Genomic DNA, 11936 nt, shown 5'->3' with positions numbered 1-11936 from the left:
AAAATCCTTTAGCCCCTAGATGCAAATGCAAAAATCACAAGGCTGTTTGGTTTATAGGCCATCTTGTGAATTCCCAACTGAACCGTGCAGTAGCTGAACTAAAGTCTGAAGAGCTAAGTACAGTAGACACCATCTCTAAAATAAAGATGCAGGGACTGAGCCTAGAAACAGTACTGAGAAGTGTGGGTAAGATCTGGCAAACAGCTGCCAAGAAACCTCCGTAATGAACTCCCAACAGGTCCCAAACCTGCCCCTCGTTCTGCTGTGTAGAGCTGAGGCCTTACACTCACAAAAATAACTCTGAGCACGTCATAAAGCATCCAGTTTATTGTTTTGTAGTGAGACGCAGAGCTCTGACCACGCGAACATCAGCACATTATCTTCCTCAAGGAGCTGCCACAGAAAACCAGCTTCAACAAGTTATCAGCCGACTGGAACTGAACACGGAAGGCCTCTGACATGTTCCTTTTCATCCGTGAAACCTGGGCCTGTCCTCACCACGTCAGATCTTCCTTCCCTCCCTTGTGCCGGCTGAGCTCAGCTCCGTCAATGGTCTCATTCCAAGTCTTTATCATCTACTCTCTTGGCCCAGGAATCTCTGCCCATCTATGTATTTACTTAAAGTGTTAGGGATCAAACTAGGGTCTCACGGATGCTCGGCAAGCGCACTATCCAAGAGATGCCTCCCAGCGCTACCCATTAGCCTGCATCAGTAACTCCACAGCTAAGGAACTAATAACAATTAGTCCAAAAGACCAACTTAAACAAGACACAATCATTCCCAGGTACCACCCAAGACGAAATGATCTGTTCAGATGCTTCCAACCTCCCTGTTCTCCAGTCTGCCTCTGTAAGGTCCTCCACGCCTCACAAGTTTCCCGTGATGTGCCCACTGAACCTATTAGACATTGGGGGCTGAGGATTTTATATTTCCATTTCCTTGACTGGTGGTTTTCAACCATGCAGAAATTAATTACACCAATTTCATGTCACTGTTACCAAGACAGAAGTAATTAAGCATTGTCATTCAGTTCTTGACGATGTTAAAAACAATCAAATACAGTCATGAACTTAGAATACACAGCAGTAATAGTCAAATTGTTGAAAATGCCTTTCTATACCAGAAAAGCTTGCTCTGAAATTAAAACCAAGATGAACTGTAAACATGTTATAGTAAACTACTCAAAACAAAATACTGAAGACAGTTATATTCACACTACACAAAATTCTGCCTGTTAACTCCCACCCCCAGACAGGCTGTCCTGAAACCCAGAGATCTACTTGCCTCTATCCCCCAAGTGCTGGGATTAAAGGCGTGTGCCACCACTGCCTATCAATGTTATAGGCTGTTATATTCCAAGAACAGCAATTTTTATCCCCAAAAGCTGGTAGATCCATGCTGGCTTCTGAAAGTATCAATCTCGGACCCAATGAGTCAGCGCCCGCCATTTTCGCTTTTTGAGGAAAGGAAGGGTAAAATGTGGACGTGTGCACTCACATGAGTGGACTCCGCCAGTGAGAAACCGTTTTTTTTTTTTTGGTTTTACGAGACAGGGTTTTTCTGTAGTTTTGGAGCCTATCCTGGAACTAGCTCTTGTAGATCAGGCTGGCCTCGAACTCAGATCCACCTGCCTCTGCTGGGATTAAAGGCATGTGCCACCACCACCCGGCTGATAAAAACCCTTACCATGTGACATTTTGCTAAGTCTTAGGCAATAGCTAAGACTTGAATTTGTAGATCTGACCTGAAAATCACAACAAAAATCTGTACGAAATCATTTAATATAAAATATAAAACTTCTCAGTATGAAGACCCCCAGAACAGGAAGGCAATGACAACACTCAAAAACAAACCCACACAAAGTGGAACATAAAAGGCCTGGAGACTGTAACAACAGTCAGGATCTGCTCAAAACTGTCCTTGCCGAGACCCTCCCCAACAACACGAGTCTCTGGTTCAGTGGAGGTGACAGGCCAGTCTCTCAACATCACCTTCCTTTTCTAAGATGGCCACAGGTCACTCGCTATCAAACTTGACGGAATTGACCTGGACAGAAATGGAGCCTCCCCGGTAGCTGCCCCGCTTTTTCTTCGTTTTTTCATGGCGGAAGGACTTGCCTTTGGTGAACTTCAGAACCTGATTGGCTCGCTCACCCCAGTCTCCAGCTGCCCCTCGCTGGTAAACAATGAGAGGTTAATACCCAGAAGACAACACCAAAGCCCTGTCACCTCCCCTAACTGTCCCTTCAAGGCAATCTGAATCCATGAGGTTCCAGCAACCTAAACCCAACTGCCCTTCTCTCCCAGGTCCCAAGCGGCCAACACCCCTCACCTTGGCATCAAAGGAATTGTCTGCTACTCGTGAATCCACCTCAATCTCTTCTTCCCTGACCCTTCGGAATGGGGACGATGCCCTTTTTTCTGCCTAAAGAATGAAGCAGAAGTTAAGCTATGATGCTGACAGCCCCTGGTGTCAGGCCCCAGGGCTTCCTCCATGGTTTAAGGGTGGGTTCTGAGGACACTGGAGCAACGTACTTTCTTCCTCTTTGGAAATGTGTTTGGAGTCTGGAGCTTAACTTTCTTAGCTTGAGGAGTCTCTGCTTCTGCTGTCTCATTCTGCTTTCGTTTCTTTCCTGAACCTGCAAAACAAAAGCCAGACTCAAAAGTCAGGGAGCAAACATCTCCCCATCTACCTCCCCCGAGTGCACCCCAGTAATGGAGGATAAAACCCAGGGGGTGGCCCTACAGATATAGACCTGGCTTGGAAGCTGACACTGCCGCCTTTTTCGTCTCTTCCTCCTCCTCTTCCTCGCTTTCCCTGTCTGCTTTTCCATTCTGAGAAGCCGGAGTGCCATTGGCCTTGCTGGCCTGTGGTTTAGCAGTGCCCTTGCCCTTGGGCTTCTCCTCCTCCTCCTCCTCACTGGAGTCTTCGGAGGAGCTGCTGCTCTCAGCTGCTGCTTTCTTCATAGCTGGTTTGGATGCGGTTCCACTTCCTACTGCCTTCTTAGCTGGAGGCTTAGGTGTCTTCTCCTCTTCATCACTGCTGGAACTGTCTGAGTCAGAGCTGCTGTCCGCAGCCTGAGGAGCCTGTTTGGTGGGCAGAGATGGTGCTGCTTTAGCAGTCACCTTGGGCTTGGGGGTTGTCACAGTTTTCTTTGTCGTCTCCTCCTCGCTGGAGCTGCTCTCCTCTTCGCTGGAGCTACTGTCAGCCTTTCTGGTCTGAGGTTTCTGGCCACTGCCTGCAGGTTGCTTAGGAGTTACAGCTGCCTTAGCTGCAGATGGCTTGGGAGTGATAGCTGCCTTGCTTAAGGAATTCTTGGTGGTACTGACTGGCTTGGCAGGAGCTTCATCCTCAGAACTGTCAGAATCTAGGTAAGAGGACAGAATGAACAGCTCCCCAAAAACAAATTCAGGGGAACCCCATAACAGCAGGATACCCAAAACAATGAGTATCCCAGGGAGCCCAGGGTTGGGCAGCATTACCCGAGCTGTCTGAAGAGCTCTCTGCTTTCTTCTTCACTGGAGTTGGTTTGGCAGGTGTCTTGGAGAGGACTGCTTTAGCAGGGGTTTTTTTCTCTTCCTCGGAGCTTGAATCTGGGGAGAACTTGTGACATTAGGATAGGTCCAGAATTGCAAACCAACCAGGAAAAGCCATGGAAATAACATAACAATTTACACAGTCCTTAGCTTTCTCTTGCATCACTCAAAAGCAACAGAGGTGTAGAGTATTTTTCTCTGTGTTCCTCGCCCCATCCCTGTAGTTCCACCGCATCCTGGGACTCACCAGACTCCTCACTGCTGTCCTCACTGCTTTCTGCAGGCTGTTTCTGCACGGCAGCTTTCCTTGCAGGCTGGGTTCCCAAGGACTTCTTTTGCAAAGGAACAGAAGGCGGTGGGACTGAACTATAAGGACCTGTTTAAAAGTAGAATAGTTTTGAAACATGCATTTGTTAGGCACAATGGTTCATGCCTATAATTCTGACATTCATAAGGCTAAGGCAGGAAGAACACTGTAAATTTGAGGTCAGCTTGGGCTACAGAGGGAAAATATTTTAAATAAACAATAAAACAGGGCCTGGAGAGATGGATCAGAGGTTAACAGCATGGCTGCTCTTCTGGAGGTCCTTAGTTCAATTCCCAGCAACCACATGGTGCCCTCTTCTGGTGTGTAGGTATACATGCAGGCAGAGTGCTGTACCCATAACAAATAAATAAATAATAAAATATGCACACAGGATTGTATCTTCTAAGGACAAAACCTGACTAATATGCATAAAGTCCTAGGTTTAATCCCTAGCACCACAAAATAAAATGAGTACTTAAATTCTTTGGCTCTCTCTACCTAGAAACAGGGCTTACTCCCTTTCAGCAGAATTTCTAACAGTGTGTCACTCTTAGTTGCTGGGCCATGAGGACCGTTTCAAAGGCACGTTCGACAGCCTGATGCCTAGTGTCCAATCACCTGGCTTTTTCTTCACGGGTTTTTTCTGCTCTTCTTCTTCACTAGAAGACTCTCCACTGCTAGAGCTCTTCTGGGCAGGGGTGGCAGCTACTTTCACTGGTGCCTTGGCCACGACTTGCTTTTTAGGTATAGTCTGCATTTGAGAGAAAAATTTACATTAGAGGAAAATAACTTTCCAAATAATTCAATCAGGCTGAAGTGATAGCGCACGACTTTGATCCCAGCACTCGAGAGGTGGAGGGGGATGGAGTTTGAGACCAGCCTGGCCTACGTAGCATCCAAGACAGTCAGGGCTACAGAAAAACCCTGTCTCGAAAAACAAGCAAAAATAAATAAATAAAAACAAACAAACAAACAAACCGAAACCCACAAGTCACTCCAATCGGAGCGACACCCTGTAGCTCCTTCACTTTACCCCTGACAGTCACAACCCTGACCTTGGGGGGTGCTGCTGCCTCCTCCTCCTCCTCGGAGTCATCGCTGCTGCTGTCGCTGCTGCTGCTGCTGGCTGCTTTGCCATTGGCTGCTTTAGGCTGTGCTCTCGCTGGTGAACCTGAGACACAGTATTGAGTAATAATAAACTGGGAGAGCTCAGAAAAGCTCCTGTTAGCACAGAGTAAGAGTCTCTAGCAACTGTGCGGCTAGTGAAATGGCTCAGTGGATAAAGGCGCTTGTCCTCAAGCCTGAACTTGAAGCCTACTGGGTACGTGGTAAAAGGAGAACCAGTTCTTTAAGCCATCCCTCCTCTTCAGCTCCATGTGCACGCTGTGACATGTACAGATACACCACACAGACAATAAGCCACTTAAACATCACTTTCTCAGTCTTTCTCTTCAACCTCTATTCACAGATCTTGTAAAGCCTAAGTCAGCCCACATAAGAAACAACTTACTTGTTTTATGGAGTAAGAGCAGCAGAGAAAGCAGCAAAGAACATACAGTCCTGACCTTACCCAAGGAACAAACAAAATAAAGATGCCTAACACACACACAACCTTAGCACTTGGAAGCAGAGGCAGGAGGATCAAATACAAGGCCAGCCTGGGCTTTTAGACTTTTTTTTCTCTCAAAAATAGAAATTAAGGGGCTGGAGAAATGGCTCAGCAGCTAAGAACATTACTGCTTTTCTAGAGAACCCAACTGCAGTTCCAGCACTCACATCACGCAGGTCTTAACAGCCTCTAATGCACCTCCTCTAGCTCGAGAGTCCCAGAGTCTCCTGTACTCATATGGGGCATGCTCACACACACACACTTTTTGTTTTGTTTTTTTTAAAGACAGGGCTTATCACATAGGTCTGGCTGTCCTGGAACTTGAAGATCTGCCTGTCTCTGTCTCCCAAGTGCAGAGATTAAAGGCATGCCCTACTATACCTGGCTAAAAGTCATCTATCTTTCCCCCTGGGTTTTATGACCATGTATCTGTAATTCTAGCTATCAAGTGGCTTTGACAGGATGACCTGGAACTTAATTGCTGCTTAGCCCTTTAGTAAAAAGGATGAATCAGTCCAAGGATAGTATGGGTTGCTACGCAAAAAGCAAATTTTAAAAAAAGTTTTTCTTGCCAGGTGGTAGTGATGCACACCTTTAATCCCAGCACTTGGGAGGCAGAGTCAAGAGAGTTCAAGGCCAGCCTGATCTACAAAGCAAGTTCAAGGACAGACAGAACTGTTACAGAGAAACCTTGTATTAACAAACCAAAAAAGAAATAAAAACCAAAGTTTTTCTTGCTAAAATCACTGCTTTTTTTAATATACTGGTCCCAGCCATAAAAATTTATAAAATTGTTTCTGATTTCTTCACCCTCTTCAGATGGCCCAGAACTTAATTAAACTGGCCCTGAATTACAGCAATTCCAGTTCAGCTGCAGGGATTACAGGAGCACACCATGCCTGACACATGTGTGTAGTATTGAGGACTAAACCCAGAGCCTCACACATTTTTTTTGTTTGTTTGTTTGCTTTTGTTTTTTTTTTTTCTCGAGACAGGGTTTCTCTGTGGCTTTGGAGCCTGTCCTGAAACTAGCTCTGTAGACCAGGCTGGTCTCGAACTCACAGAGATCCGCCTGCCTCTGCCTCCCGAGTGCTGGGATTAAAGGAGTGCGCCACCATCACCCGGCTTTTAATGTTCTTTTGTTTGTTTGTTTTTGTTTTTTGAGCCTCCCATATTTGAGGCAAGTACCCTCCCACAGACTTATCACAAGTACTGGAATAATTACCAGCCTCATATTCCCCTCCAAAAACTTTGAGACAGGGTCTCAGGTTTTCCAGGCTCGCCTTATACTTCTACTCCTCCTGCTTCCCTTTTCTGGGTAAGTGAGATGACAGCCCTTTCCAGCCATGACCGGCCGAAGAGGAGACGAACACCTGTCATTCAGCAACCATACCATTTGACACTGGTCCCAGCCTACCCTCCCGGGGACAGAAATACCTGGCTTGGCTGAGGCTTTCGGCTGAGCTTTGGCGGCCATAGCTGTCTTTAGCTTCTGGGTCTGCGGTGTTTCATCCTCTGAGCTTGAGTCAGACTCAGACTCAGAGCTCTTGGCTTTCTTAGGAGGAGTTTTGACTGCCTTGGCTTGGGGCTTAACTACCTTCTGCTAAAACAAAACAAAGATGGTGGTAAATGTCTTTAATTGAAACAAGTAGGAGGGAGACAGGTGGATCTCTGAGTTCAACGTCAGCCTGATCAACACAGAAAGTTCCAGGACAGCCAGTGCTACACAGAGAGACCCTATCTCAAACAAAAACCCACAAAATAGGACTGGAGAGGTGGCTAAAAGGTTAAGAGCACTGGCTGTTTTTTCAAAAGTCTTGAGTTCAATTCCCAGCAACCACAAGATGGCTCACAACCATCTGTAATATGATCTGGTACCCTCTTTTCGTGTGCAGGTAGAACACTGTACACATACTAAATAAATGTTCCAGGCGGTGGTGGCACACACCTTTAATCCCAGCACTCAGGAGGCAGAGGCAAGCAGATCTCTGTGAGTTCGGAGCCAGCCTGGTCTACAAAAGCTAGTTCCAGGACAGGCTCCAAAACCACAGAGAAACCCTGTCTTGAAAAATCAAAAACAACCCATCTCCAAAAAACAAAACAAACAAAAAAAAGTAACATCACAAAACGAAATATACACCAGAGCAATCAGCAAGAACTCCTGGGCACTCAAAAGGCTCCCAGGACGCCTTTAATTTTTTTTTTTAAGAGCCCACTGAAATGGCAAGGAAAAGGAAGGAAGATACAATACTCAAAGAGCTAAGCAGTGAGAAAAATTCAACAACTTGATAACACTGGCCTGTTCCTCACAATCTTGTCAACAGCTCCCAACAAAACTGTGTTCTCAGGCCCTAAACATATCCCTAAGAACACACAGTCCCGAGTAAAGGTGATTTCTGCCTACATTTGGATCCCATCATTCTAGACCTCAATTTTATCTTCTCCAAAAATCCCCAGAATTAGCCAGGCGGTGGTGGCGCACGCCTTTGATCCCAGCACTCGGGAGGCAGAGGCAAGCGGATCTCTGTGAGTTTGAGGCCAGCCTGGACTACTGAGCAAGTTCCAGGATAAGCTCCAAAGATACAGAGAAACCATTTCAAAAAATAAATAAATTTTAAGAATCCCCAGAATGTATCCCTTACTGAATAGCTCCCACACCCCAACCATAAGCTAGATGCCCAGTTTAGATTCATTGCTAAATTCTTTTGAAGCCCTCTTTACAACGAAAACTGCAAACCTGGACAGGCTTCTTTTTGTTGTCTTTTTCCTCCTCCTCATCGCTGGATTCTTCACTACTGCTGCTCTCTGAAGCTTTGGCTACTGCCTTCCCAGCATGCTGAGGCAAACTGGTTCGCTTGGCAGGTGCAGCTGAACATAAGGATAGGCACCCACAAGAATCATTATGCTGTGCAGGCAGGTGTCAAATGCCCTTCCTGAAGCACCGCCCCCGAGCCTGCACTGCCTTACCAGCCTTCTTTGCTGGAGGTCCTCGGGCTTTGTCCTCTTCCTCGCTGCTGTCCTCACTGCTGTCACTGGACGAAGTCTCCTTCTTCACCTTCTTGGTCACTGGTCCATTTGACTGTAATTTCCGCTTTGGGGCTTTGGTGGACCTATTGATTTAGATCAGACTTTCTTCTAAGGGATCAGAACCTTCTCAAAAAAGGGAACACAGCCCAGCCCACCTAGGGGGAGAAAACAGCCCAAGTGTAACAAGAAAGCTTACTTGAGCCAGAAGCTATAGATGTCCAAGAGGGAAGAAGCATTGGCATCCTGCTGTGTCTACAAAAAAGAGGCCAAGTTAAAGAAATGTCATGATTCTAGTTATTCTTTCATCAAGACCTGCCCGGTTATAGGACATGGAGTTATAGGACAGCCAGGGCTTTGTAAGAAGACTCTGTCTCAAAAAAAAAAACTTATCTTATTTACTTACTCGACTTAGTTCACTTACATATCGCCTAGCTTTGAGCATAAAAATGAGCTTCCTCTGATGTATAATCTACTCCCAAGCCTTTCCAACCATACTTTTCAAAGTCTCAGAAAGATTTCAGCAATTAATAATGTTGATAAAGAATATTAGCTGAGCTGGTGAGGAGACGGCTAAGTGGTGAAGAGAACACACTGCTCTTTCAGAGGACCTGCGCTCAGTCTCCACTACCCACCAGGAGCCTCACAACTACCTGTTAATTCCAGATCCAGGGGGTCTCTGCAGGCACCTGCACTAATGTTCACCACTGCAGGCTTAATTAATTGACTTTCTTTCTTTCTTTCTTTCTTTCTTTCTTTCTTTCTTTCTTTCTTTCTTTCTTTCTATTTTTCGAGACAGGGTTTCTCTGTAGTTTTGGAGCTTGTCCTGAAACTAGCTCTCGTAAACCAGGTTGGCCTTGAACTCACAGAGACCCCCTGCCTGGATCTGGTCTAAATAGTGAGTCCCAGGACAGGCACAGTTATATAGAGATCCTGTATGAAAGAGAGAAAGAAGGGAAGGGAGGAAGAAAGGGAGGGAGGGAAGGAAGAGCCAGGAAATGGTGGCACATGCCCTTAATCCCATCACTCAGGAGGCCGAGCCAGGCGGGTCTCTGTGAGTTCAGGAGGGGCAGAACAGCCAGAGCTGTTACAGAGAAACCCTGTTCAAAAGAAAAGGGCACTAGATGGTTCAACAGTTAAAAGCTGACATGCCAGGCTGTCCTGGCTGAAGAAAATCCCTTGTAAAACTGATCTCATCTTTTCCCTTTGCAGCAAAGTTCCCCTCATCCTACTCATACAAAGTAGTCAACCTCAAAAGGTCTCACCTTAACCCAAGATTCTGAGAATCTGAGGCAGGAGGATCATAGGGCCAAAAGGCCTACCAACTAAGTTCTAGGTCAGGAAGGTCTGCAGAAACAAGCGGGGAAGGAAAAGACAAACACGCAGACCAGATGTGCAGCCTTTAATTCCAACAATCAGAGGCAGGAGCATTTCTAGTTGGCACATAAATTCCATGCTAGCCAGGGTTACACAACGAGACATTATCTCAAAAATAAAAGCAAAGCAAAAGCAGCCGAAGTTCTTAGTCTTGGTTTCATCCTTGGAAAAGACCATGGGTCTACAGTTTCTCGGGGTGTTCCCATGAATGCTACAGCTCCCCTTGAGTGGACTTTAAGCATTTCACCTTGCTTTTACATGGGTTCAAATCGACCGAAAAGCTGTCCCTCATCTCGTGCTTACTGTCTATTTATATGGGATCACTACTTCGTGCATTTTCTCTTGGTGCATCTCATGCATCCAAACTCCATAAATTAAGCCGGACATGGTGGCTCACACCTTTAATCCCAGCACTCAGAGGCAGAAGCAGCCGTTAAGTCAAGAACAACATGGTCTACAAAGCGAGTTCCGGGACAATCGGGTTACAGGAAGAAGCCTTTTGTTGAAAAACTAAAACAGCTGGGCGGTGGTGGCACACGCCTTTAATCCCAGCACTGGGGAGGCAGAGGCAGGCAGATCTCTGTGAGTTCGAGACCAGCCTGGTCTACAAGAGCTAGTTCCAGGACAGGCTCTAAAGCCACAGAGAAACCCTGTCTCGAAAAACCAAAAAAAAAAAAAAAAAAAAAAAAAAGAAAAACTAAAAAGAAAGAAAGAAAAACCTAAAATAAAACAACAGTCTGTAAATTAAATGACATCCTGCTATGTTCACATGCTAATACATTCTGTAAATCAGCACCAGGAGGGTGAGGCAAGAGGAAGAGAAGTTTAAAGCTATTCTCTCCTACACAAGGGCTACATAGAACCTGTCCCAAATAAAAGAAGGCTGCCAGGATCATGTATGTAGAAAATCGCAGAGCCTGGCCAAAGCCTACGTTTGTTTTATTCCACTACCTAAAGCTCCACGCTCAGTGGAAATTGGCAGGGGAGGATGTTCACTCCTCCTACAGATACTGAAAGTAGCCTCTCCCTACCCTTATTCTTCTCTTGCAAAAATAAAACAATAAAATCCTAGCCTTCATTACTTGATCGTCGAGTCTCAGGCTAATTTGTGACCAAGGGTAAAGCCAACAAAAAAATACACCAGACCCAAGTACCGCCAATCCAATGCTCGCAGCGGGACCTAGTGCTCGCTCATCGCATGTAGTCAGCCACATGACCTGGGCCACGCGGGACCCACGCCTGCCGTCGCTGCAACACTCGCTAGTCAGACATGGTGGGAGGAGACGCCGAAGCCTCAAGCTTTGGAAACGGGGACAGAAAGGCTTCGCGGACATTAGACTGACAGACCCCAGACCGTTCCTCCTTGCCTCCTAAGCATGTCAAGGCCTAGATTCTTGGAGTCGACCCACCCCGGTCCGCGACCAAACCCAGGACTCACAGCGCCTGTCGCTTTTGCAAATTTGTTGGCCACCTCCGAAAGTTGGTTATCACGCAGAAAGCCGAGCACGAGGGGATAAAGGTCGCTGGGAACCACGCGGCGCAAGCCGGTATCCGCCATATTCCCGGTAATACGCGTCACTACCGTCGCGCACGCTGCACGACTTAGGAACTCCAAAGCACGACCAGGGCAGGGGGCGGGCCCGGAGTCGTCATCACCTCGCGCGGCGCGCGGCGGAAGCGTGGAGCTCGCCAAGGCGGCTCCCCCTCAACCTCAGAGGCGGGACCCAGGCGACGACGTCCATAAGGTTATTCCGGTCTCACGTTGAGTCGCCATCCTGCTAAGGGCGGAGCCCGTGGGCCGCCCATTACGAAGGCGGAGCGTTGCGTCAGAGGTCACGCTCCCTTCTGTGGCGGGAAAACGCGATTTCCCGCGCATTATCTTTGCTGAATGGATCTTTTTTCCACAGTAGTTCTCCCAGCACCGGCTGCTGCTCAGACCCCACAATAATGAATGGACTGCAATACTCCAACCCAACCTTTTCCACCTTTCTAGGCATCCCCTACTGGTCACATTCCCACCGACAATGGCTTCTCTTCTGCCTGTCACCTTCACACCCAAGTGTTATCACCAGGCTCAACTCA

At 46.9% G+C, this 11936-nt stretch overlaps 1 protein-coding gene across 2 annotated transcripts; it reads right to left on the bottom strand.

Moving 5' to 3' along the window:
* Nucleotides 1-309: 309 nt before the first annotated feature.
* Nolc1 (nucleolar and coiled-body phosphoprotein 1) lies at nt 310-11487 on the bottom strand. 2 transcript variants are annotated; one of them, XM_038311691.1, is made up of 13 exons: nt 11293-11487; nt 8677-8732; nt 8421-8563; nt 8191-8321; nt 6891-7056; nt 4900-5015; nt 4463-4595; nt 3785-3913; nt 3484-3594; nt 2757-3368; nt 2536-2639; nt 2333-2425; nt 310-2176 (listed from the first exon to the last, which is right to left on the bottom strand). In XM_038311691.1, the coding sequence occupies exons 1-13, from the start codon at nt 11410-11412 to the stop codon at nt 2018-2020; spliced, it is 2073 nt and encodes a 690-aa protein (XP_038167619.1). In that variant the 5' UTR covers nt 11413-11487; the 3' UTR covers nt 310-2017. The 2 variants fall into 2 exon arrangements, with proteins under 2 accessions (XP_038167619.1, XP_038167628.1); XM_038311700.1 differs by having other exon boundaries at nt 6891-7053.
* Nucleotides 11488-11936: the final 449 nt, after the last annotated feature.

Source organism: Arvicola amphibius, chromosome 1 (genome assembly GCF_903992535.2).
Source record: "Arvicola amphibius chromosome 1, mArvAmp1.2, whole genome shotgun sequence".
Taxonomy (NCBI): Eukaryota; Metazoa; Chordata; class Mammalia; order Rodentia; family Cricetidae; genus Arvicola; species Arvicola amphibius.
Note: the sequence above shows the minus strand (reverse complement) of the source record. Positions and strands in the feature narration are given on the sequence as shown.

Coding starts and splice junctions, on each gene's coding strand:
- Nolc1 (XM_038311691.1), bottom strand. CDS start 11,412: ATGGCGGATACCGGCTTGCGCCGCGTGGTTCCCAGCGACCTTTATCCC. Junction 5,016..6,890: donor GAAAGCCTCAGCCAAGCCAG/GTATTTCTGTCC, acceptor ACTGTGTCTCAG/GTTCACCAGCGAGAGCACAG. Junction 3,369..3,483: donor GAGCTCTTCAGACAGCTCGG/GTAATGCTGCCC, acceptor CCTCTTACCTAG/ATTCTGACAGTTCTGAGGAT.